Source organism: Theropithecus gelada, chromosome 16 (genome assembly GCF_003255815.1).
Source record: "Theropithecus gelada isolate Dixy chromosome 16, Tgel_1.0, whole genome shotgun sequence".
NCBI lineage: Eukaryota > Metazoa > Chordata > Mammalia > Primates > Cercopithecidae > Theropithecus > Theropithecus gelada.
Genome location: NC_037684.1, coordinates 10,799,066 through 10,821,971, shown reverse-complemented (window position 1 = coordinate 10,821,971; position 22,906 = coordinate 10,799,066). Strand labels below are relative to the sequence as shown.

General features: G+C 38.3%; 1 protein-coding gene across 4 annotated transcripts in view; it reads right to left on the bottom strand.

The window, feature by feature from the left end:
- Nucleotides 1-22,906, bottom strand: part of ACACA (acetyl-CoA carboxylase alpha) — a 326,928-nt gene that overhangs the window by 116,299 nt on the left and 187,723 nt on the right. For all 4 annotated transcript variants that reach the window (XM_025361321.1, XM_025361319.1, XM_025361320.1 and 1 more), the window contains 6 exons: nucleotides 22,015-22,104; nucleotides 20,234-20,352; nucleotides 9,152-9,175; nucleotides 6,360-6,503; nucleotides 5,486-5,582; nucleotides 4,466-4,573 (listed from right to left, as the gene is read on the bottom strand). In XM_025361321.1, coding sequence (XP_025217106.1) covers nucleotides 4,466-4,573; nucleotides 5,486-5,582; nucleotides 6,360-6,503; nucleotides 9,152-9,175; nucleotides 20,234-20,352; nucleotides 22,015-22,104 — 582 coding nt within the window. The remainder of the gene's footprint in view (nucleotides 1-4,465; nucleotides 4,574-5,485; nucleotides 5,583-6,359; nucleotides 6,504-9,151; nucleotides 9,176-20,233; nucleotides 20,353-22,014; nucleotides 22,105-22,906) is intronic.

Sequence of the window (22,906 nt, the reverse complement as noted above, 5' to 3'; positions counted from 1 at the left end):
TGAGGCATTAGAATCGTTTGAACCAAGGAGGCAGAGGTTGCCGAGATTACGTCACTGTCCTCCAGCCTGGGATGCAGAGTGAGACTGCCTCAAAACAAAGAAGTCAACAGACACCAGTAGTTTCAAGATGGCCACTTATATGAGTCTTGGGCCTCCGGACCTAAGCCTTCCCCTTCCCTATACTGTTCACTTGCTTCAAAAGGCAGGGACAAAGACACAAATTAATGAATTAAGTAAAATACATGGGTTTAGAGGTCCCTAACAAAGAAGGATTATAACAACAAGTAGAAAAGCAACCCCACCAGTTGAATGACCTGAGAAAACATATGAATAGTACAAATAGAAAACTAATGTGGACTTTCACAGCCTACATCCAGACTTTAGTTTGACCACATTTCTTGCTATAACTCTAACCAAGAGATATGTTTATATGCCAATTCTTAACATTCATGATATTATATTTTTTAATCCAAATTGTCTTCCCCTTATAAGGAAGCACATTCTTGGGTTACTTCTTCCAGTTTCTTCAATTCTGCCATGGTATTGCTGAGTAATAAAATAATTTTATTAACAGCATAAACAAAAGATAACTGGAAAAATTAATTTTCTATAAGCAAATAATAAAATAATAAATTATCAGGCCAAATATAAATACATTTTGGTTTAACTGCTTTAAAAAATTATTTGTACTGCCATCATACTCCTTGCTGTAAATAACCAAGTATTGACACTACAATATGACAAAAATGTGTCAAAAGAAAGGGGGGGGTTTCTCAGTGTGGCCAGGAACAGAAATACTTCTTCTGACATCAACAAAGATTCCACTACAGTCAAGTCCTTCAAAGACAAGCATCAATAGCTATGTTCTGGCAAGGGAAGAAAATAACTTTAATAATGCCATGATTTAAAATCAAAATTGTTATTGCTTTTAAAATTCCACAAGTGGCTGACAATAACAGCAGAGCAACAGGATTCTGATTACATTGTAATAATGCGGGTCTCACAGCAAGTCCACAGCTATTACCCAGCGATTAGGCGTCAGCACCTGGAGAAACTCCATTTACACTGACTGCTTCAATCTCCTCCACAAGTCATTTACAAATATATGATCCTAATTTCTATGAGAGAAAAAAAGACATGCTGGGACTAGAAGATTATTTGGACAATTTGGATCAACCTATTTGATAGTTTAATGTGTGCTTTAAAAAAAAACCTTTTTTTAAACTGCTAGGAGCATGATCATGAAGTGAAAAACAAAACTAGTTGCCACTTCATCTTTTTTTTTTCTTAAATTGCTTTTCTTTCCTTTTCTTTCTTATATATATATATACACACACACATATATTTTAACAAGGAGATGAAAATGCCAAATGTCCCTGGATAAGCACAGTACCTGATGCAGTAAATAGCTTCTCTATGCTTAAAGTGTCAACACAGTCTACCCTTACCATTCTAAATAGCGTTAGGCAAAGACATTGGATTTCTCTGTGCCTTAGTTCCACATCTAGTCAAGGAAAAGGGTAATTTCTTATTTCTCATTAATGTTACAAACATATGTAGTGAATATGAAGAAAATACTTTTTTTTTTTTTTTAATTGAGACAGAGTCTCGCTGTGTCGCCAGGCTGGAGTGCAGTGGTACAATCTTGGCTCACAGCAAGCTCTGCCCCCAGGTTCAAGCGATTCTCTTGCCTCAGCCTCCTGAGTAGCTGGGACTACAGGCACTCGCCACCATGCCTGGCTAATTTTTGTATTTAGTACTAGAGATGGGGTTTCACCATATTGGCCAGGCTGGTCTTGAACTCCTGACCTTATGATCCACCCACCTCAGCCTCCCAAAGTGCTAGGATTACAGGCATGAGCCACTGCGCCTGGCTGAAAATGTCTTTGTAGATCAACATGTGCTGATAAATATGACACTTAGATTTGAGGGCAACAACAAATGGCAAGTTGTAGTCAAATTATGGAAAAATACTCAAACATGGGCAACTAGTGTCTCAAAACCTAGAAAGATACTTTCATAGATTATTTCATGAAGCAGCAGCAGCAGCCACATATAACATTAAGACTCTTCCAGGTCGGGTGCAGTGGCTCACGCCTGTAATCCCAGCACTTTGCAAGGCCGAGGCAGGCAGATCACCTGAGGTCGGGAGTTCGAGAACAGCCTGATCAACATGCAAAAACCCCATCTCTACTAAAATACAAAAATTAGCTGGGTGTGGTGGCACATGTCTATAATTCCAGTTACTCGGGAGGCTGAGGCAGGAGAATCACTTGAACCCAGGAGGCAGGGGTTGCTGTGAGCTGAGGTCACACCACTGCACTCCAGCCTGGGCAACAAGAGTGAAATTCCGTCTAAAAAAAAAACTCTTCCAGCAAAGATTACCTTGATCACTGGCTTTAGGTTAATTTTATGTGGTCACTGGTCAAGGGCAAGAAGGAAGGTAAATTTCTGTCTATAGAAAAAGCCCCAGGCATGTCCCCTACTTTCACGTCTCTGGAAGCACCTTTTCCTCCTATTGGCCACTGCAATCCCACAGTTAGTTTAAGTGCCACGACAGTATCATGGAATAAGTACTAAGACTTATAGTCATCACAAATTTACCATTTTTTCCCCTAGATATCTACCATTAGCATTACATGATGTGAATGCCAATGGTACGAATTGTCTACACCACTGAATTAAATTTTGAAAACATCTACTGAGTTCTTTCTCTGTAACAAGACCATGGGTTAAGTGCTGTCCACTCCAAGAGAACACATGGGTCTTGCCATCAAGGGCAGTTTAAGATGACACTTTGCCATCTATCACATATCATAATGAAATATAACTGTAGATTATTGTTTTAAGCATGCCTATCCTATCCCCTCAACTAGACTATAAGCATCTTCAGGGCGAAGAAGGTATTACTTACTATTACCTAGATCTGTGCCCCCTACACCTGGCATCAAATCCTTAAGTTCTAGTATTTGCTCTATCACCTTCCAGCTGGTGACCTAGGGGTTTTAATTTCTTTGAGCTCCAGCTTTTGCCCATGTGTACAACTGGAATAATTCCTGACTTATCTAACCCCATGGAATTGTGGTAAGATGCAAATAAAAAATTTAGGTAGAATTTTTTTTATAAATAAAAGGCATTATTATTGCTATGTTGCCAAGGCTAGTCTCGAACTTCTGGACTCAAGCGGTCCTCCTCTCTCAGCCTCCCAAAGTGCTGGGATTACAGGTGTGAGCCACCGTGCCTGGCTGGCATTATTATTGCTAATAAATGTATGCTGACCAATTAGGAATTCAAAGGAAGAACATACATTTTAGTTAGGGCTTCTCAGAAGTCCTCATTGAAGAGGTGAAATTTGGGACAGTTCTTAAGACAAGCGGGATTTAGAAAGAAAGGTGAAAGAAAACTTTCTAGGTAAGAGGAAGTCAAAGAAGTACAGTAAATGAGGCATATTAGACAATGAACAAAGGTCTTTTCACAAAATAGCAAAGGCTACATGTTAGTCTCTCAATAGGCTGATGATGTTGAAGCTAAAGTTAAGGAGGTATTCGGAAGGTCAAAGAGAATCACTGTTAAGTGGGAAAATAACACGGTCAGAGCACATTTGGGACATTTAATTTTGTGATGGTGAGCAGAATGGAAACTCTTTGGAGGGAGAAAGTGAAGGAAGATAAGTAGATCAAAAGTAACCCTGCTGCGGTGTCTCAGGTATAAGATAGCAAGGGTTTGAATTAGGGATGGCAGTGGGAATTTAAAAACTGGAAAGAAGAAAAAGAGAAAGGGTAAAAAAGACTGCAAAGAAAAACTAGCAGACCTTGGTGACTGACCAGATACAAATAAATATGTACAGATTGTGGGTAGAAGGGTAGAATGAAGGAATGTCAAGGATAAAGTCAATGACTTCTGAATGATTGGGAGTGAAAGGTATGGTGAGTTGTGAGGTTTTTTGTTTTGTTTTATGAGGGGACTGGAAAGGGATGAGAAGAGGAGAAGGACAATGATGGAAAATGACATTTAGACTATGGAGTTTGATGTCAACAGGAGATATCCAAGTGACATAAAATTGAAAGGAGGGTAGGTGTATAACTGATATTTTCAAAGGAGGGGAGGGGAAGACACAGAAGGGACCTGAGGGGAGTTTGGGCTTAGACATGTGGAAAGTTACCAAAGGAAAATACTTAGTAAGTGATTCGAAGTTCAAGACTGGAGCTCTGGGAGAGATTTAGCAACATAACTTCCCTTAAAAACATTTTAAATATTTGAGGTCTATATCTGTTGACACACAAAGATATTCATTATATATTATTAAGTTACTTTGGGATTTTATCCCTAAAGGCAGAACTAGCCATAGTTCTGAGAGTTATGATAAAAGACATAGCCATAAACTAGCAAGTGATAAAAGGATAGCTAATGATCACAGTCAGTAGGAAAGGGGCCATCACGAGCTTCCACCCAATAGAGAACTTACATTTTGCTGGGTAAATTCTCTGAACATAGCTGCCAGCCTGTCATCCTCAATATCACAGTCAGTCTTGATAGCCACATTGAGAATGTGAATTGGTTCATCCCTGGGAACCTGTAACTCAAGAATACAAGCCAAAGAAATTATGAGGCTGGCCAATACAGATGCAGGTAGAAGTTATAATATTTGGTAGAATACCTGAAAAACAGATACACCCAACAGAATATTTTGGTTTGCCCAGCAGTAGGAATGAGCAAATTGAAACCACTGTCCAACAGCCACAGAGAGATTAAATAAAGTAAAGCATGTAACTTTTAAAAGATAAGGCAGCAGAGGCATTAGCAACAGGTGGCCCAAACTTTACTTGGTATGAAGTTGAAGATCACTATGTCTCACCTTTTTTACTAGGAAAATGGGGGTGAAACTATTTGCCATATCTCTTCACAGAATGTGAAGGAAAATGAGTGAAATAAGCCATCTGGACATATTCCCACATAATATATTTCCTTATAATTTATCAAACAATGGAAGTATCAAATCACGAAAAAATAACATCATAGAGGAAGAATAATTTATCTACTGATAAGTAAAAAGAAATGATTTAATAAAAAGACAAAGTTTTAAACAAAATGCCTATTTTTGTTCCTGTAATCTAAAGTCCTCCATTCTCTGAGGACTATGATTGCACCATTAAGCAAAACTATAAGCCATGGCTGAATAAGAATTCCAGCAACCAAAGCCCAAATCCTTAAAACAACATTCAGAGATTCAGAGGCAGTTGCAATGGACATAGCTGAGCCCATTCTATACTATGGACTCCAAAATTAATATAGTTTTTTTTAAAGTTAGGATTTATATTCCACCTGTTTCCAGAAAATACTTTGGTGAGGCATACAAAATTAAATACTATAAAGTGGGGTAAAATGATGAATTCTTTCCAATAATAGTTCAAAGTCAGAAAGATAGTATACAGTACAAGTCCCATGTCTGAGGGAACAAAGCAGTCTCCCAAAAGGGAGATTATACCTTATCTTCATCATAAAGAGATGTGTGACCTGCCTCAGGGAATGTGGGACTCTGGGGTGGGGAGTCAGAGAAGCAGCTCATCACTTCATCAAAGATCCTAAAAAATACAAGAGAAACACCCACCATGAAACCCAAGTGGCAGGAAACTAACACTACCATTGCCAGCTGAGTCTAAAAGAATAATCTATCTTAGCCTGGGCTCAATAGTTAACTGAATAGAATCACCAGTGGCTAGAGGTGACATGCAAAATTTCACCAAGTGGCAGAAATTAGGAGGATGGATTGTTTAAACTTTAATAAACCATATATATTTTTTCTTTTTTAGAAAGAATGATCTAAAGCTTTTTTGTTTTGTTTTGTTTTCCTCATATGTAAGATATGAGCACTGCTGTCATCATCAGTCTTAAAGTAACAGAAAGTGCCTGGAACTGGAGTAGTGACAGTCCAATGTAATTACCCCTCCCCCTAGGGTAATGCATCAGTATACATCAAGAGATAGATGCTGAATGCATTTAATCAAAAGATGTATCGTCTCTTGTGGGGCTCACTCTAGTGTTATGTTTAATTTCTCCTGACATTTCACTCATCACAGAGCAGACAGCTTCTTCTGTTAGCTCCTCAGGAAAAGATGGTTTTCGTTTGTTTCTTTTTTTCTGACCAGGCTCATACTACAAGTAGAGGCTTGTAGAAACTGAACGAGAGGTAGAAATGCAAGGATATATACCTCTCTGAGAGCATATACAGCAAGGGTTACATCTTTTTAGCTGGCTCATGGCTATTCGGGAGACCTTTATTCATTTTGCAGAAAGCTGAGACCCCAAAACACAGATGTCCATAGCTCCCCTTGTATAGACATAGTTCCACAACGTCTTACCTGACAAAATCTTCAAAAGTCCGAAAAGAGACCATTCCGCCCATCCGCTGACAAGGTGGAGTGAATGAGTTGTCCAACAGCACATCGCTGACACTAGCTACATGGGTCATGCCATAGTGGTTGAGGTTGGAGGAGAAGGACATTCTAAATGGTAATTCAATCACGTTCATTAGACAAGGAGGGTAGGAGCAAGGACTGGGAAAGTAACAGTAGGGAAAAGGAACTAGGACAAAACACTGAAGTAGGGTCAGGTTGCAGAGCAGATTTGGTTTTTTTACCCACTACGGATAAGGTTGTTTTGCTGGATTCATGTTAACCCTTTCTTTTGAATTTCCCCATATAAACTATATTTTCATCACTCCAAAATTTCTTCAAATAAAAAGCTAAGGACTGTTAGGAATTTCCAGGCAGTTTTAATACAATTACATTGTAAGATGTCCAATGAATGAATAGCACATAGGGGTTAAAAACCATCCTGCATCTTCCCCCTTCCTAAAGTATTCCCTCCTTTAAAAGGAAGTAAGCAAGCCAAGTGTGTTGTAACTATGCAATGCTTAAGGCATTTTGTTTTCTAGGAACTGTAATAGAGTAAGTATTCACAGATAAATAAAGAGATAGGTAGATATATGTATGTAAAACAACAATTATAATTAAGTCATCTGGAATGGTTTAGTAAATAATTATATAAAACATTAGGGTACAGAAACAGGTCACAGTCTATAAAAGGAAATTTACTGAGGAATTTACTTTTTCCTTTAATGGGTTGGTAGGGATCGTTACTGGGGTTACAGTTCTCCCTTTTTGAAAAGAGAGACATTTTTCAACCCCAAATTGCACGTTTTTCTTTTCATAGTTAAGCACTTCTATATCAAAACAAAAAAAATCTCCTTTGAAAGCCCTTAATAATTTCCAGCAACATACAAAAGGGCAGAGTATGGGTCTCAAAGTATGTGTAAGCATGACAAACAGCTGCTAAACAGAGATGCTTGAAGAGAACTGAACTGATTTGTTCAATCTAAAAACAATGAATCTCTATATTTCTTGTGCACCTTAACAGTACGTACTGATAAATAATACTGTAAAGTGTTTCTGAATGCTCAATCAGGACAGCCTGTTAGGAAGGACCAAGCTAAAGGATGCCTCCAAGACTTGCCTGACATGTTACCAGCATACTGATCTGAAGCAAGTTCAGGGCAAGGCAATGGCACTTGAATTTGGAGAACTGCCCCAAATATCTCCTTGAAGTACACCACCTGCAGTGTCGCAGGGGAAAGAGAGACGACAACGTGGACTTGATATCTGGGTACATACTGTACCCTATCGCAAATCATAATTATAAGGCAATGGAATTCTTTATAGGATGGGAGTGCTGCTCACACAGACTATAGAGACTGACACTCCAGGTTTTTATTCCTTTGGTGAGTGATGACTATGGAAAAGGTACATCATTTTTGACAGTACTCAGGAGTAGAAGGCAAAGTGGGAGAGGAAACCATTGATACCATGAATGAAACAAACAAATGAAACACACATCAAGCAAGTCTTAAACATGGTGCTCACTAGAAACTGGGATTCAGAGTTGTATTACCACATAAGTGCTATCATCCTCCTCTTTTCTAGGATCACCAGATATATTTACTAAAAGAGCAAGTTTGTGAGGCATTGTATCTTTTCTACCTGCTTGGCATTAGACAGGAAAGATAAAAGGGTTCCAGACCACATTTAAAGGGAACTCCCTCTGAAGAAGCTATGTTTGTGGCAACCATGGGGTTAAGTACCTTTTTCACTCAACTGAACCCCATGGGAAATATCGACTAAGTTTCCCCTCACTGCTATGCTTGTGAACCAGGGCAGCTAAGGGCAGGCAGGAATGAGCCAAGCCCACTCACCAAGGGAAGATTACAAGACCAATTAAAAGCATTCCCTCTCCTCTCCACATCCAAATTGGGATCTAAAAGCTATGATTAGTTTTGATTACTTAATATTTTAAAGGGAGAGGGACAAAATAAATGCAAATCTATATTTCCACATGTAGCTGATTATCTGCAAAAACCGTGCCATCAACTTACTATTGCTTTTGCATTTTGTGGATTCAATTCCAATCAGAATTGCTATCCTCTCAAACTTGCACTGTGTTGCCTTGCTTGGTTCAAGAGACAGGAGAAACCCAAAATACTAAAATATCACTTATGTTATGTTAGCCTAGAAACCTCTACACAGGGCTAAACACATCAAAATTTAAATATACTTTTCCAATGTTAATCTTATTACAGGTCTGAAATAAAAACTGACTATCATTCTAACACTTTAACACTTTAGAAAATTAACTAACAAACTGATAAAACATGAGATCAGCTATTTCTGGATCTGCACTCCTCTAAAAGGAGAAGCAAATTAGAGAAACTAAAAATTGTAAAAATTGTGAATAATTTGCCAGGATAGGAGTAACCTTAAGGGTTTCTCCTCTGAAAGCCCCAAAGTACACAGAGAACTTAGCAAAAGAACATGCTGCTAGCAAGGCTGAACATAAGGCAGACAGACCCCCTACCATATACAGCTAGATAGGAGTTTCTCCATACCGAGGCTTTTCAAGTAGTGCTTTTTGAACAGCTGAAGAAAAGCTGAAGACATGTTTTCCAAACAGAAAGAATAATTTAGTATGTCCAAAGGGGAGCTCAGGACTCCCTAGCAGACAACACATTATCATGTCAAGTGTTATTTTCTTCCTGGTTTCACTATTATAAGTTACATAAAGGTGCTTTTAATTGGAAAAGAAACTAAACATACGGTACCTGTTTAGCGTAGGGATGTTCCCTCTGTAATTAAACAACCACAGTTAGTTACTGATAGGTTAGTGAAAGCCATAATAAAAGAATTGTCAGAGCAGATACAGACCAGTCGTGAGGAGCTCCAGTTTGGCAGCTCTGGCATTCAGCAGACATAATTAAGTGCTCATTACCCTTCAACCCCCAGGATGCCTCCAAAGAGGCATGCTCCTAACCTACCCCACTACAGCAGCTGTTGATGGAAAGGGTCAAAATGTATTTACCGTGGATTTTAAAAATAGCTCTATTACCAAAAAAAAAAAAAAAAAAAAAAATGCAGAGTAGTGGTAAAACACAGGCTAATGAAAATTAATTTAAGCTATATGATATGGTATATTAACTTAAGTTCCAACAAGAAATATAATTCTTCATGGGATTCTTAGAGACTCTTCTTTCTTGTTCCTATTACTGAAGGTGTAATAAGGAGGTCCAGAGAAGTTGATTCCATAGCTCCTCCTACCTTAATTGCTTTTCCAGGATATGTGACAGACCTACAAATTCTCCACCAAAGAAAAGTACCCAGGAATCTGGGTTCCCAGCTACCTGTTCTAAGTCTTTTTATCCATACTCTTCCTCCCATGAAGGAGAGCAGGGGGGAGGGTACTATATTCTAGGAGCTTAAAAGAACTGAAAATCATGCAGAAAAGTAATGATAAATGATTCTATGATCAGAGCAGTATAAGTTGTTAAAATTAATTAATATTTTGTAATTAAATGAGTTTAGGGTCATAATGATTTTTAAAAACTGCTGTTAGCTTAAAAACTCTAGGCCTTTCATAAATAAAACCTTACCTAAATTTGACTACCCTAGAACTTCCTTCTAGAGAATGTGCCAAAATCACGAAAGAAAGACCACGATAAGAATAGGAAACTACAAGGCACATCTCCCACATTCTCTTTGGCCTTTGCCACTAACTCTTTTTAAAAGATTTCTCCAACTGAAAAATAATCAAACAAATAAAAACCTTTATTTTCAATGTTAAATGGGCAAAGTTATACTTACCACCTACAATTTAGGGGCATTGTAAGGGGGCTGATCGGTTGATATCTTAACCTTCTAACATTCTTTTATCAGCATTTAATCACTGTTGGGGTTTTCTAGCACACAGAGGACTTAATGGGCAGAACATGGTGGGTGATGCTGATGATATGTGGGAAAGAAGATAGAGTGAGGAAAATGATGCACTTTCCATGGCAGTGGAAGGAGCAGAATAGACTGAGCAGGCCATATAAATAAAAAGCTGTGACATATCACTGCACACAAACTGTATACCTCATGTGATTTGTGAGTAGAAATGCTCTTTACATCAAACTTGTATCACAGAGTGAATTCATAAGGCAGCAAGAGCAACCTCCGAGTGCAGAAACCTGAACCTTTGCTGTTTGGATTCCTTGAGCCTCTCACTCAGGAGAATGGGTTTTATTTTTACAAGAGATCTTTAGTTATAATGCACTTGGGCCTCATCAATACAGAAAAAATATGCACAGGTTCTAGAACAGAGGGAGGTACAGCTGAACAGAAAACTAACTGCAGATGCTAATGAGAATAGTCTTCCTTTTAAGATATAAAGGATGCTAAGGAAAGGGGCCACCTGCACAGTTTCTTACCATGAACCTCAGTTCAGAGAGAATTCTACAACCAAAGAAACCTCAGGTTCCATTCATCCAGGTTTCTAGAGTTTAGAAACCAGTATAATCTCTCTCAACTGTTAACAAATTTCCTAATCTAATAAAATAATCTAACTGCTCCTGTAGCTACATTCTAATCCCTTTGGGAGTCTTCACAGGATGAGGGCCACGTTTTCAGTAGAAAAAGGCCTGAATTGAAAAGAACAACAAAAAGCCAGGCTTTCTCCATCAGCAACTCTCAAGCTCCTACAGAGAGCCCCCTGCTGCTTTGTTATAAGAATTATGCACCATCTACACAGTATGGGGTAAAAAGCAAAAACTCCCAACATCTCTAATTTTTAAAGGAATGGTCCCAAATCAATCATGTAAGTAGGTTTAGAGCCAGCTTCTCCACTTTGGTAGAAGAAGAATCTGTGGGGATGTAAGGGAGATAAGCAAGGAAGGAAGGAAAGATAAACTGTCTATTAACAGGTAAATACTTAGTCATGTCCATAATGATCATTTACATGTTTTCTTTTTTTAAGAAATAGAGATAAGGTCCCACCATGTTACCCAGGCTAGTCTTGAACTCCTGAGCTCAAGTGATCCTCCTACCTCAGCCTCCCGAAGTGCTAGGATTATAGGTGTGAGCCACCAAATCTGGCCACTACGTATTTTTCATCCTATACAAGGGCTATATGGTCAATTTAAGAATATGACAAATGTGGTGTATCACACACCACTGTGATACACCACACTCTGTACCAAAAAAAAAAAAAAAAAACAGAAAAAACCACACACACAACTAAGGGAGGAGATTGTATAGGAGTCAAATATTCCATTTATGTAGCTGAAAATAAAATTTGTCACATTCCACTGCATACTCATCATGCAAAAATAGTTAAATTAGGCTGGGCGCAGTGGCTCATTCCTGTAATCCCAGCACTTTGGGAGACTGAGGTGGGTGGATCACTTGAGCCCAGGAGTTTAAGACCAGCCTGGGCAACATCTCCAAAATCCATCTCTACACACACACACACACAAATACAAAAGTTAGCCAGGTGTGGTGGCACATAGCATGCCTGTAATCCCAGCTACTCAGAAGGCTGAGGTGGGAGGATTGCTTGAGCCAGGAGGCAGAGGTTGCAGTTAGCCAAGATCATGCCATTGCACTCCAGCCTGGGTGACAAAGTAAGATACTGTCTCAAAAAAAAAAAAAGTAAAATTGCTCAAAGGCAATCAAGTGTATTTTCAAATACATAAATGGGATATAAATTCACTTCTTATCATCTGCTGTTTGGGCTATTCAAAACACTTATTATAGTGAATCTTCATTTACAACATTTGATAAATATTAGAACTACTTTCTTTCTAGTAGGTTAGCTCCATTTTACAGATATGATAACCAAAAAACCAAAGAGGATGCTTTCCAATGACATTGTTCAATATGGTGTCATAAACCACAATCTAGACCTGGCATTTTCTCATCTCCGCCCTCCAAGTTAGCATTCCACATCAATATAGATTTTAGAGAAAGACAAGAGAAATCCTGTGAATTCTGAGGTTCCTGGCACTAAGTCACCTCTGATTTTATTGCTCTGCCTGCCCAGAATGGCTGGAGAGCCTGATTCAATATGAATGCAAAGTTGAGTCGCCGCCTGCTAGCTGAACCCTCTTTAATTTAAGGAACACTGACTTCTCTGGCAGCCACAAGTTGTGTGAGCCTTTTTACCACCCCTTCTAGCTGAATTTCATTTGGCTTGATTCTAGCTGGCCCTACATAAATCTTTTATCATATAAAAATGCTCCTGATTCTTTTGCTTCCAAACTTGAAGAAGAAAAAAAAAGAGCCTATATGAAAATGATGGGGATGCATGCAAACAAGCAGTAGTTACATCAAGCTGTGACTGAAAGACAGTATAGGGCAACTCTTTTGAAATCAGGCAGCAAAGCAGAATCAGAAGAGGTCGGCTGAATAACCTACTAGCAGCCACTAACAGCAGTACCATAGGAGAAAGAGCAATTTGACTGGCTGTGACCAGTGGTGGTCTCTTTGTGTGACTATATTTCTGTAGGAAAATCCAAATCAAGAGCTGTAAAACACATCTGAACCATGTATTTCTACTGGCATCTCCCCCACCACCTCCTTGCAGTTCAGATGCCCTGATTCTGTTGCAGAGCTTTAGTTTATAATAAAATGATCGTTGCTTCATTTATTTGCAGCCCCTCCAAAGCCCCTTCTTTGCTCTGCTGGAAGATTTTGCTCTTTCTGAAACAAGTACACCAACAGAGCTACAGCATATTACTGTTGCCTGCCGTATAATTAGCTACGAACCCACAGCACAAAACTACAGGGATTTACAGGTATCCTGGATTCTGATTTTCCTTCCCCCTGGACTCAGCTAGTCTTCCTTGACAAGAAGGGACCTTGGGCTACCCTAATGATATATTGAGAGTTTTAAACTCGACTCTCCAATATTACAAGTCTAGAAGTGCCAAAATAACACAGCAGAGACTAGAAGCTGAGCCATGGATACAGGAAAGCACTTTGGTAAGCACTTAAACCTGCTGAGAATCTTCTCTTCTGCCAGATACTTGCATCTTATCAGCAGACTACCCTGAATGAAGGAAGCAAGCATTGTAAGATTTCATGTATTTATAGCTCATTCTGGCTTGCTAACTACAAGGGCTCCCACTGCTGCTGAAAAAATGCTGCAAGCTGGATGACTTCCGAGTATCTCAGTACTATCCAAAGAAAGGTCTAATCTCTGAGTGTTAGATTATCAGAATTCTTGAGAATGGCAGTTGGCTACCAATTAGTCATATGGAAGGCTCCTGATTTCTAACCTTCCTTACGAATAAAAAGAAAGTCCAGAGGCCACCCACTGACAGCTGAACATTGAGGATGGATGCCAAGCAGCCTAAATTCAGCCATGACCAAAACACATGCTATCAGGGGAAAACACAGCCGACCTCTTCTGGATGTAAGACATGAGAAAAGGGAAGTATTTGAATTAAAACATTATAACACAGAAGACCAAATTCACAAGTAGCAAATAGCAGAGAAGGTGCAATGGAATCCGACTTAAGCATGGATTTCCATCTACGAAACAGGTGGAAATAAACACCAATAGGTCCTCACCCATTATATATGTACAGAAACGTACAACAAAGTATACTTCCATCTCCTGCATCAAATGTGATGCTTCTTATTTGAATCACAGATTAAAGGTTAAAAAGATTAATCATGTTCACTAGTGTATATTAATTATAAAAATCATTTGGAGTTTTAAATGGTGTACTCACAGAATGTCATATTATATTATATAGAGACATATGCATAGGCACAATTTATGGGATAATATACTATACATATGTTTATATAAATATAGCTATATTTTAAAAGATCAAATACTGGTTGACTGAAGAATTTGTTTCCAGATTATTCTGAGGTACTTAATATGCCCAAAGCTTAGTGAAATCCTGAAGGTCAAATGATTTAATGAATTGTGCAAAATACAGACATTCAGGATGATGCTTCAGTGTAACAAGCTTTCCCATCTCCAGCACCAGTGAGTGATACTTAAGTTTCTGAATAGGAAAAAAGACAGACATATACAAAACTTGGGCTCTAAACCCTACGACTCACCAGGGGAAGAAGGAGAAAAAGGAACATTGAATGATATAGTTTGAACTCCAGGGTTAATTCATGTAAAACTCACTAAAGGGCTGGGCTCACAGACGCTTCAATGAGAGAATTAGGTTCTAGAAGTCTGCATAATAACAAAATCCTCCCTTAGTATAGACCAGTTGCCCTGAATATTCCTGCACCACGAAAACAACTTGGGATAGTCACTTCTCTTTCAAGAACACAAGTCAGTTAAAACAATGACATATTAAAAAAAAAAAAAAACCCTCCCCTCAAAAAGAATCACATAGCCTTTAAATGCTAAGAAGGTAAAAAAGGAAACACATACAACATACACATGTTACATATATATATGTGTGTGTGTGTGTGTATATATATATTTCTAACTATGCTTAACTCAGAAAAATCTCTTTAGCTGCTCTTCAAGTGAAGGAAAATTAGAAGTAAAGGGTAAATACAGACCAGGAGCTTCCCTGAGTGAAGCTCTAATAACTGGATCCTCTGGTGAATAAGACCTACAGATGCCAAATAAGTTGGAACTACAGTCCCCAGAAAAAAATTTAGAAGTATTGGGTAGAAGATCAAAAAAGAGACGATATACCTCGACTGACGCACACCTAGCAAGAAGGATGAAACAGGAAGTCACACAGACTAGGAATAAACTATTCAGTCATCAGCTTTTTTAAAAAATTATGGATTACTAGAAAAAAAATAGTCAAATTATACCAAAAAAGAGTAACCACATGTCAAACAATGCAAAGTCCTATGATGAATTAAAACAAAAATAAAAATGTACCAACTATGTTACTACACAGCAACTGTTCAAGTGTGCTAAAAACGGCTGTCTTCTCCTTTTTAGAGGCTCCCCTAGTCATTTGCAATATATTTTGCCTACTTCTCCAAAAATCAAAATAGGTCCTAATAAGACACAGGTCTTTAATCCCAACAGTAACCAAGGGATTTTCCTGGGAAAAACAAAAAACAAAAAACAAAACTCTGCTGCCAGTTTGCAGACAGAGTGCCATGTTTCACCCCAACCTATGGAAGCTAAATCACAGTCAAAAAACAAACTACATGACTGGGAATTATAGTAAGAGGAGTTAAGAAACAAATAAGGCCGGGCGCAGTGGCTTACACCTGTAATTCCACCACTTTGGGAGGCCGAGGCAGGTAGATCACCTGTGGTCAGGAGTTGAAGACCAGCCTGACCAACACGGAGAAACACCGTCTCTACTAAAAATGCAAAATTAGCCGAGTGTGGTGGCGCATGCTGTAACCCCAACTAATCGGGAGGCTGAGGCAGAAGAATCGCTTGAACTCAGAAGGCAGAGGTTGCGGTGAGCCAAGGAGCCAAGATTGCGCCACTGCACTCCAGCCTGAGCAAAAAGAGTGAAACTCCATCTCAAAAAAAAAAAAAAAAAAAAAAAAAAAGCTGCAGGAATGGAATTCCATACACAATGAGATTGCAGTCTTGCTTTGATATTACAGCTTATTAAGACACTTCCAATGATGTGCTGGACAAATTTTGTCTACTTCAAAAACACCCAGCTAGGAATGTGAAGACCAAGTGCAAGGAAAGAAAACACAAAAAATTGGTTAACCAAAATACCGTGGCTCATGCCTGTAATCCCAGCACTTTGGGAGGCCGAGGCAGGAGGATCACAAGGTCAGGAGATCAAGACCATCTTGGCTAACACGGTGAAAACCCATCTCTATTAAAAATACAAAAAATTTGCCAGATGTGGTGGTGGGCACCTGTAGCTACTTGGGAGGCTGAGGCAGGAGAATCGTTTGAACCCGGAAGGCGGAGCTTGCAGTGAGCCCATATCGTGCCACTGCACTCCAGCCTGGGCGACAGAGAGACAGAGCTGAGACCTCTTCTCGAAAAAAAAAAAAACCTGTTTTCTCCCCCAAGAATTTTTGGTCTGCACTAGGTATGGCAGCACATGCCTGTAGTCCCAGCTACTTGAGAGGCCGAAGCAGGAGAATTATTTTGAGACCAGCCTGGTAACATGGCAAGACCCCATCTCTACGGGAGAAAAAAAAAAATTGGCTTGTTAACCTCAGTTGGGAAAAATATAAAATTCTGTTTTGTATTGATAAGTAAAATATGTATGATTCATATACCTTTTCTTTATTCTCACTAATTTTTAAAGCATGCATAAAATATTGTATAACATCTATAATATCAAGTGTGGATAATTCCTGTAACTACTAAGAATAAGCAACATAAGAATAACAATTTTTCTTCTCTCCAAGGGCACTACCAGTAACAAAAAAAAACAAAAAAAAAGAGTGGTCAGTGTGACTGTCCTAATTAATTTTTGGTCTAAGTTGAACTGTCTAATATAGCAGCCACTAGCCACATGCAGCTAGGGTAGTATTTGAAATATGGCTAGTTTATATTGAGACATGCTGTAAGTATAGAATACATGCTAAATTTCAAAGATACAGTATGAATAAAAGAAAAAATATTAACAATTGTTATTACATATTGAAATGGCATTTTGGATACAATAGGTTAAATAAGATGCTATTTGAATTAATTTTATCTGTTTCTTTTTACTCTTTTAAATGTGGCCAATAGAAACTTCTAAATAACGTGGCTTGTATTATATTTCTATTTGGCAGTACTAGTTTAGAAGTAGTGACTGTCAATTATAGATGTTCATCAGAGTTCAGAGGAGCTTTTCAAAGTGGTCACCGGGACTCTAATCCAAAATGAATCAGGTCTTGAAAGTCAGGACCCCAATATGTGTATTTTCAAATTGCCCCTCAGATAATTCTGAGAATCATTAATCTAGAGGTTAGTGGACATAATTGAGCCTTATAGGACTGGGAGTAGAACAAATACTGGTAGCCCTCTGTAACTTCTTTCTGTAGAATGAGAAACAATATGCTTTTTGCCTGCTTGATCAAAACAATAACAGAAAAAAAAAAAAGTACTGGAGTTAGAAAAAAGTTAGAAAAGTACTTGGCTCAAAACTAGCTAAGTCTAAAACAGCTTAGATTTCTGTTTAAGATGAGCAGGCCTATTGTATAATAAAGACTTTGGCCATTGTCTCTGGTTCCTGGAAGAGAGACTAAATCCTTAAAATTTCCCAAGTAACAGGAGTGTCACTGGATCACATCTGAGTTTATGCTAAGAGATGAGATGACTCAGGAGGGGAGCTGGTCACTAGAAAGACCAACTAGATGATTAGAGGGTTGAGGGCTTTCAGCCAGCCGGACCTCTGGGAGGGGAGATTGAGTTTAATCATGTAGGCTACGATTTAATCAAGCATGCCTACGTAATGAAGCCCTGATTTTAAAATACTCTGGACACTGAAGGTCAATGGAGCTTCTTGGTTGGTGAACACATGGATGTGCTGAGAGAGTTGATACACTCTGATTCCACAGGGAATGAACAGGGAAGCTCTGTGTTTGAGACTGTCCCACACTTCACCCTAAGCGTCTCGTGCTTTTTGCTGATCCTGACAATAAAACTGTAGTGCTTGAACTCTGTGAGTTGTTCTGAGGGAATTATCAAACCGAGAAAACTGAGGGGACCCTCAAATTTGTAGCCAGTTGGTCAGAAGTGCAAGTGGCTGGGGCACCCCATTTATGGCCCCATCTGAAGTAGGGACAATTTGGTGGTGGACTGAGCCCTTACTTAGCCTGTGGCATCTGATCTAACTTCAGATGGCTAGTGTCAGAATTCAACTGCAGTACACCAGATGGTGTCACAATAAGGCTATAAATCCAAATTATAACAAAAACATTTGGGGGAAAAATACATATATTCATTTATATTATATATATCATTATATATATTATGTATATAATCTTATAAAACTAAATTCAAGTAGTAAATCTGCAATAACTGAACAAGCTATACTCTGAAACTGAATATATCATTTTATGATCAAACCTGATCATTTGATCCTAAACAAAAGAACTTTAGATACAAAAAAAAATTAAAGCAATTTTAACATTTTTCTGGTTTTCACAAAGATGATTTTATTTTTCCTTTTTATTTTGCAATTATCTCCACCTTCACAGTTACACCAATAATAATGATGACAATAACAATAACAATCCAGCAGGTTTAGAATTACACTGACAACCAAGGGAGACTTCAGGGAGATTACAGGATTACTGTTATGTTCAAGTCTGATCTTTATCCACAGGCATGTCCAGATGTTGGGAGGGACAGGCGTACAAGTTTTGTAACCACATTGAACTAACCAAGATTCACACTCTTGACATAGAAAGGTGAATAAGATTTCTTAACAAAGCAGTCAAGAAGAATTCCTCTTATTTTTCAGCCAACATTCCCTCACCAAACTGGACATATCCTCAAATAAAAAAAAGTAGTACAGGGAGAACAATTAAGAAAGACAAGGAGAGTGATGAGGAGGGAAGGAAATCAGAAGTGGCCCTGCAGCCCGACTACAAATCACTGCCCAAAGGGAAGCAGGAGAAAACAGAAAGAAAAGGAGAACTGCCCTAGGAATTACAAAGAGCATTAAGTATAGAGTGTAGTTCTCTACAATTATTCAAGGAATGCAGGAAAAGAAAGAAGACTGAGTGCTGTGCCCATGTGTGCCATGAGTACTTCGCCGCTCACTGAAGGACAACCATTCGTTTCTAGAAAATGAGATTCTGAAATCCATGGAGGCAAAAATGTACCGAGAGATGCTTGCTAAATCAAGGATATATGCTTTTCTCTGCCAGCCGTAAGGTATTTTTGAGGTAGAGAAGTGAAAGGATATTCTGAGACAAAGAAGAGAGGTACTTTTTCTGAAGATGCCTCTGCTCATCTGCCGACCTCTGCTGGATCAACAGTGGCATCCAGTGGCCAAAAGTCTCAGCACAGACTTCTTTGTCTCCAGAAAGGGCTTCTATTGCTTTGGGTGAAGTGGCAATTTAGAACAAAACCATTTCTGGTGTCTACAACTAAGGTTCCCCAAAGACACAGTACTTTGTAATACCAAGTGAAGAACCAAAGGCCATAAAGAAGAAATGGAGAGGGGCAGGTTAAGACTGGCTGTGGTATTTATATTTTCTGTGGTATTACTAAAAAGAATGAAAGTACAGGAGGGGATGAACCTCTGTGTGGGTGGAATTCATAGATTTTCATTGCCTTAGAATACTTCTTAAAAGATGAGTCTGTAAGATATTTTCATTTTAAAACAAAAGCAATTCTGACACAAAAATGTCCATATGTACATTTTATTTTTTAAAAGACACAGGAAGGGACAAATAATGTAATTATCATGTCTTAATTCAGTAATTTATTTGAGATTAAGAAGTTTGGTTCTGAAATATAATTTTTAAAAACTGATTGCTAAATTCAGGTTGTCTGTTTTAGGGCGACAATGAAACTGGCTTAGGTATAACCTCAACCCATAGCAAACATACAGAAAAGAAAAGCATTCCACCCAAAATATTTTCTTGGTCTAATTGCCGATTTAAATTGTTAAAAAAGAGTGATTTTTCTGGCAAAGTTCTAGCAAGTAAAATGCTAGTAAATTCTTTCTATTTTTTTAAAAAAGAAACTATTTCCTCAGCGACATAATACAAGCAAGAATGAATGGAGTAATCCTAAACTTTCATCTTACGTAGACCATAATTTGTCTCTTTAGATCAAAGAAGTGAGCACCAAAAGGCTCTTCTCTTATGGTCATATTGTTCATTTTTTGCCCTACATTTCTAATTAAAAAAACATGGAATTGTCATACACATTACTCCCCTTGATTCTCATGGTATACCTCTGGCTGGCTCAGGTGCACATACCACCTCAAACTCACCTGTTTGGATGAGATGTGGGCAGCATGAACTGGAATTCCACCACACAGGTGTTGTCCTTAAGCTGGCGGTGTTGTACGCTGTTAAGTTCGTAGGCAATATAAGCCCTTCGAACATACACCTGGTTCAAAAGTAATCCTCAGTAAATAAATTTCAAAAACAGAAATTAAGAAAATAGCCCAGAAAAAGAGTCTTGAAACGAGGTATCTGAGGCAGAAGGTGCTCTGTGGGGAGAGAAGTCCCAAGGCCCTCTGTATACATACATATCTTGCTTTAATTAATAAAGCTGGAGTCTTAATACTACACCCATGACTACTAATGAAAACAAAACTAGGCGGCCTCTGCTGGATACCTATGTGTACTGTAAACCTTCTTTCACACTAACCTAAACCCTGGAGAAGGTTTAATCTTTAGCAAAAGACAGCATCTAGAACTACAACTATTAATCTATTAAGCATGATCATTTCAAGAGAAGATTAAGCAGTGAGGAAAATGAGAGGTGCTGATTTTGAGCCACTTACGGAGTGAAAATAGAAGACACAAGCAATCACAGTTCAACTCTTTTACTATCTCATGTCTTTGTTTTGTGTCTTCCCCGACTTCCCCACCCACTCAAAATCAGTTTTCAGCAAACCCTGATCAAAAGCAGTAAGGTATAAACAGTAAGACATAATTGGACATGTAATATCTCAAATACATGAACTTGACTCAAGAGTTAAAGGAACAGCAATAAAGTAAAATAAAAATAAATTTAAATTAAAAAAAGAAACAGCAATAGGCTACATCTCCGCAAAAACTGTCAGTGCAACCTCACACATTTCACAGCAAATTTGCCATGCACATAAAATGCTACCTGAGATTCTATGGCACGGGAAGTATATAAGAAAGCTTCTCATTAGATGACATGAAAACACTACAAAACACTTAAATGTTTTAAAACTTTTGGCATTTACTGAGTAGGATAATTTACATTCTACCACAAAATACAAATAAAAAGTAACACAAAGGAGCTAGCAACAGACTACCGTGATGTTACATTACATAAAATCATCTAAAACACTCTTTTTCCCCATCTTCAAAAAACATCTATTTGGCAACTTTACAGTGGTATTCAGGGCCTGCAATTTTTGTGCTTAATGAGGTAGTGCACTGTAGTGGAAACAGAAGTCTTTGGAGTCAGATTAGCTTGAGTTCAAATGCAAACTCTTCCACTTATTATCTGTGTGATTTTGGACAAATCACTTAACCTCTCAGAGTCTCACTTTCTTCTTACTTCCTAAAGTAACTGTAGGATTAAATGAGAAAAATAAAATACCTAAAACACAGTTCATTAAATGCTATTACTTTCTTTCCTTTGAGGAAGTATTTCGAAAGAGCTGCTTGACAATCCAAAACATAACTAAAATCCATTTTAATTTGGCCCAAATCACACAATGGTAAGATGACACATGCTCTGATCAGCCATATATTTTCACTTTTTGTGTTACAAGGAATCCTAACTCATGAAATGGGAGAATTCAAATACCTGGAAAATAGAAACTACTGAAAAATGCTGGCAGCTGTTTTCCTGTGATTGGAACCTAGAAGCTGGTGATGAGTTCAGATGAAACACTTGAGTAAAGTATCTGAGTAAGCACATACTGTTTCAGAGTAGAAGAGACTAACTACCCTTAAGAACCAACCTTAAGGCCAGAGAACTAGAACTGACATGGCAGCCAAATGGATATAAGAAACCAGCTAGAAACAAAGCAAAAGGTCATGTCCCATTACCATAAATACTCACCTCCAGAGCTGCCATCCTCACTACTTGGTTGCTGTGATAGAAGAAGTTTGGTAGGACATCAAAAATAGATGTTTCTGATAGGATGAGTTTCTAGAAGATACAAAGACAGGCTTAAGCCTTACATCAAAAGGAGAACAATTTCAGTGGACACTATTTGGCATTTGAAGCATTTAGTGAAACCTAAGAATTTTGTCTCTGAATGCCGTAATCTCTCTGTGCCTCAACTTCCTGAGCTACAAAATGGAGAAAATAATAATACCTATCCTCATAGGGCTGTTGTATTATATGAGTAAATACATGTAAAATTCTTAGAATACTGAATTAACAGTACATTATTTGTATGCTAATATAAGTGTTTATGACTATTATTCTTTTCTGACATTTATCTGTACTCTCTAAATATTGTCTTCACCAGGCATGGTGGCTCATGCCTGTGAGGCATGCAGATCACTTGAGGTCAGGAGTTCGAGACCAGCCTGGCCAACATGGCAAAACCCTGTCTTTGTTAAATATACAAGAATTAGCTGGGCGTAGTAGTGCGTGCCTGTAATCCCAGCTACTCAGGAGGCCAAGGCACAAGAATCGCTTGAACTCAGGAGGTGGAGGTTGCAGTGAGCCGAGATTGTGCCACTACACTCCAGCCTGGGTAACAGAGTGAGACTCTGTCTCAGAAAAATTAAATAAAATAAATATTGTCTCAATACTCCACTATGGTAAACCCTAGATTTGAACCCCAGTTGAAACCCTAGATTTCAGCTATTAACCAAATAAGAAAAAACATCCTTCTTTCCCCTCTAGATTCCCAGGAAGAAATGTTACAGAAAGTCTAAAGATTCCCCTGGGCCAGATATAACAATGGTATCCTTGTTTCCAGGTAGAAAAATATAGTCAT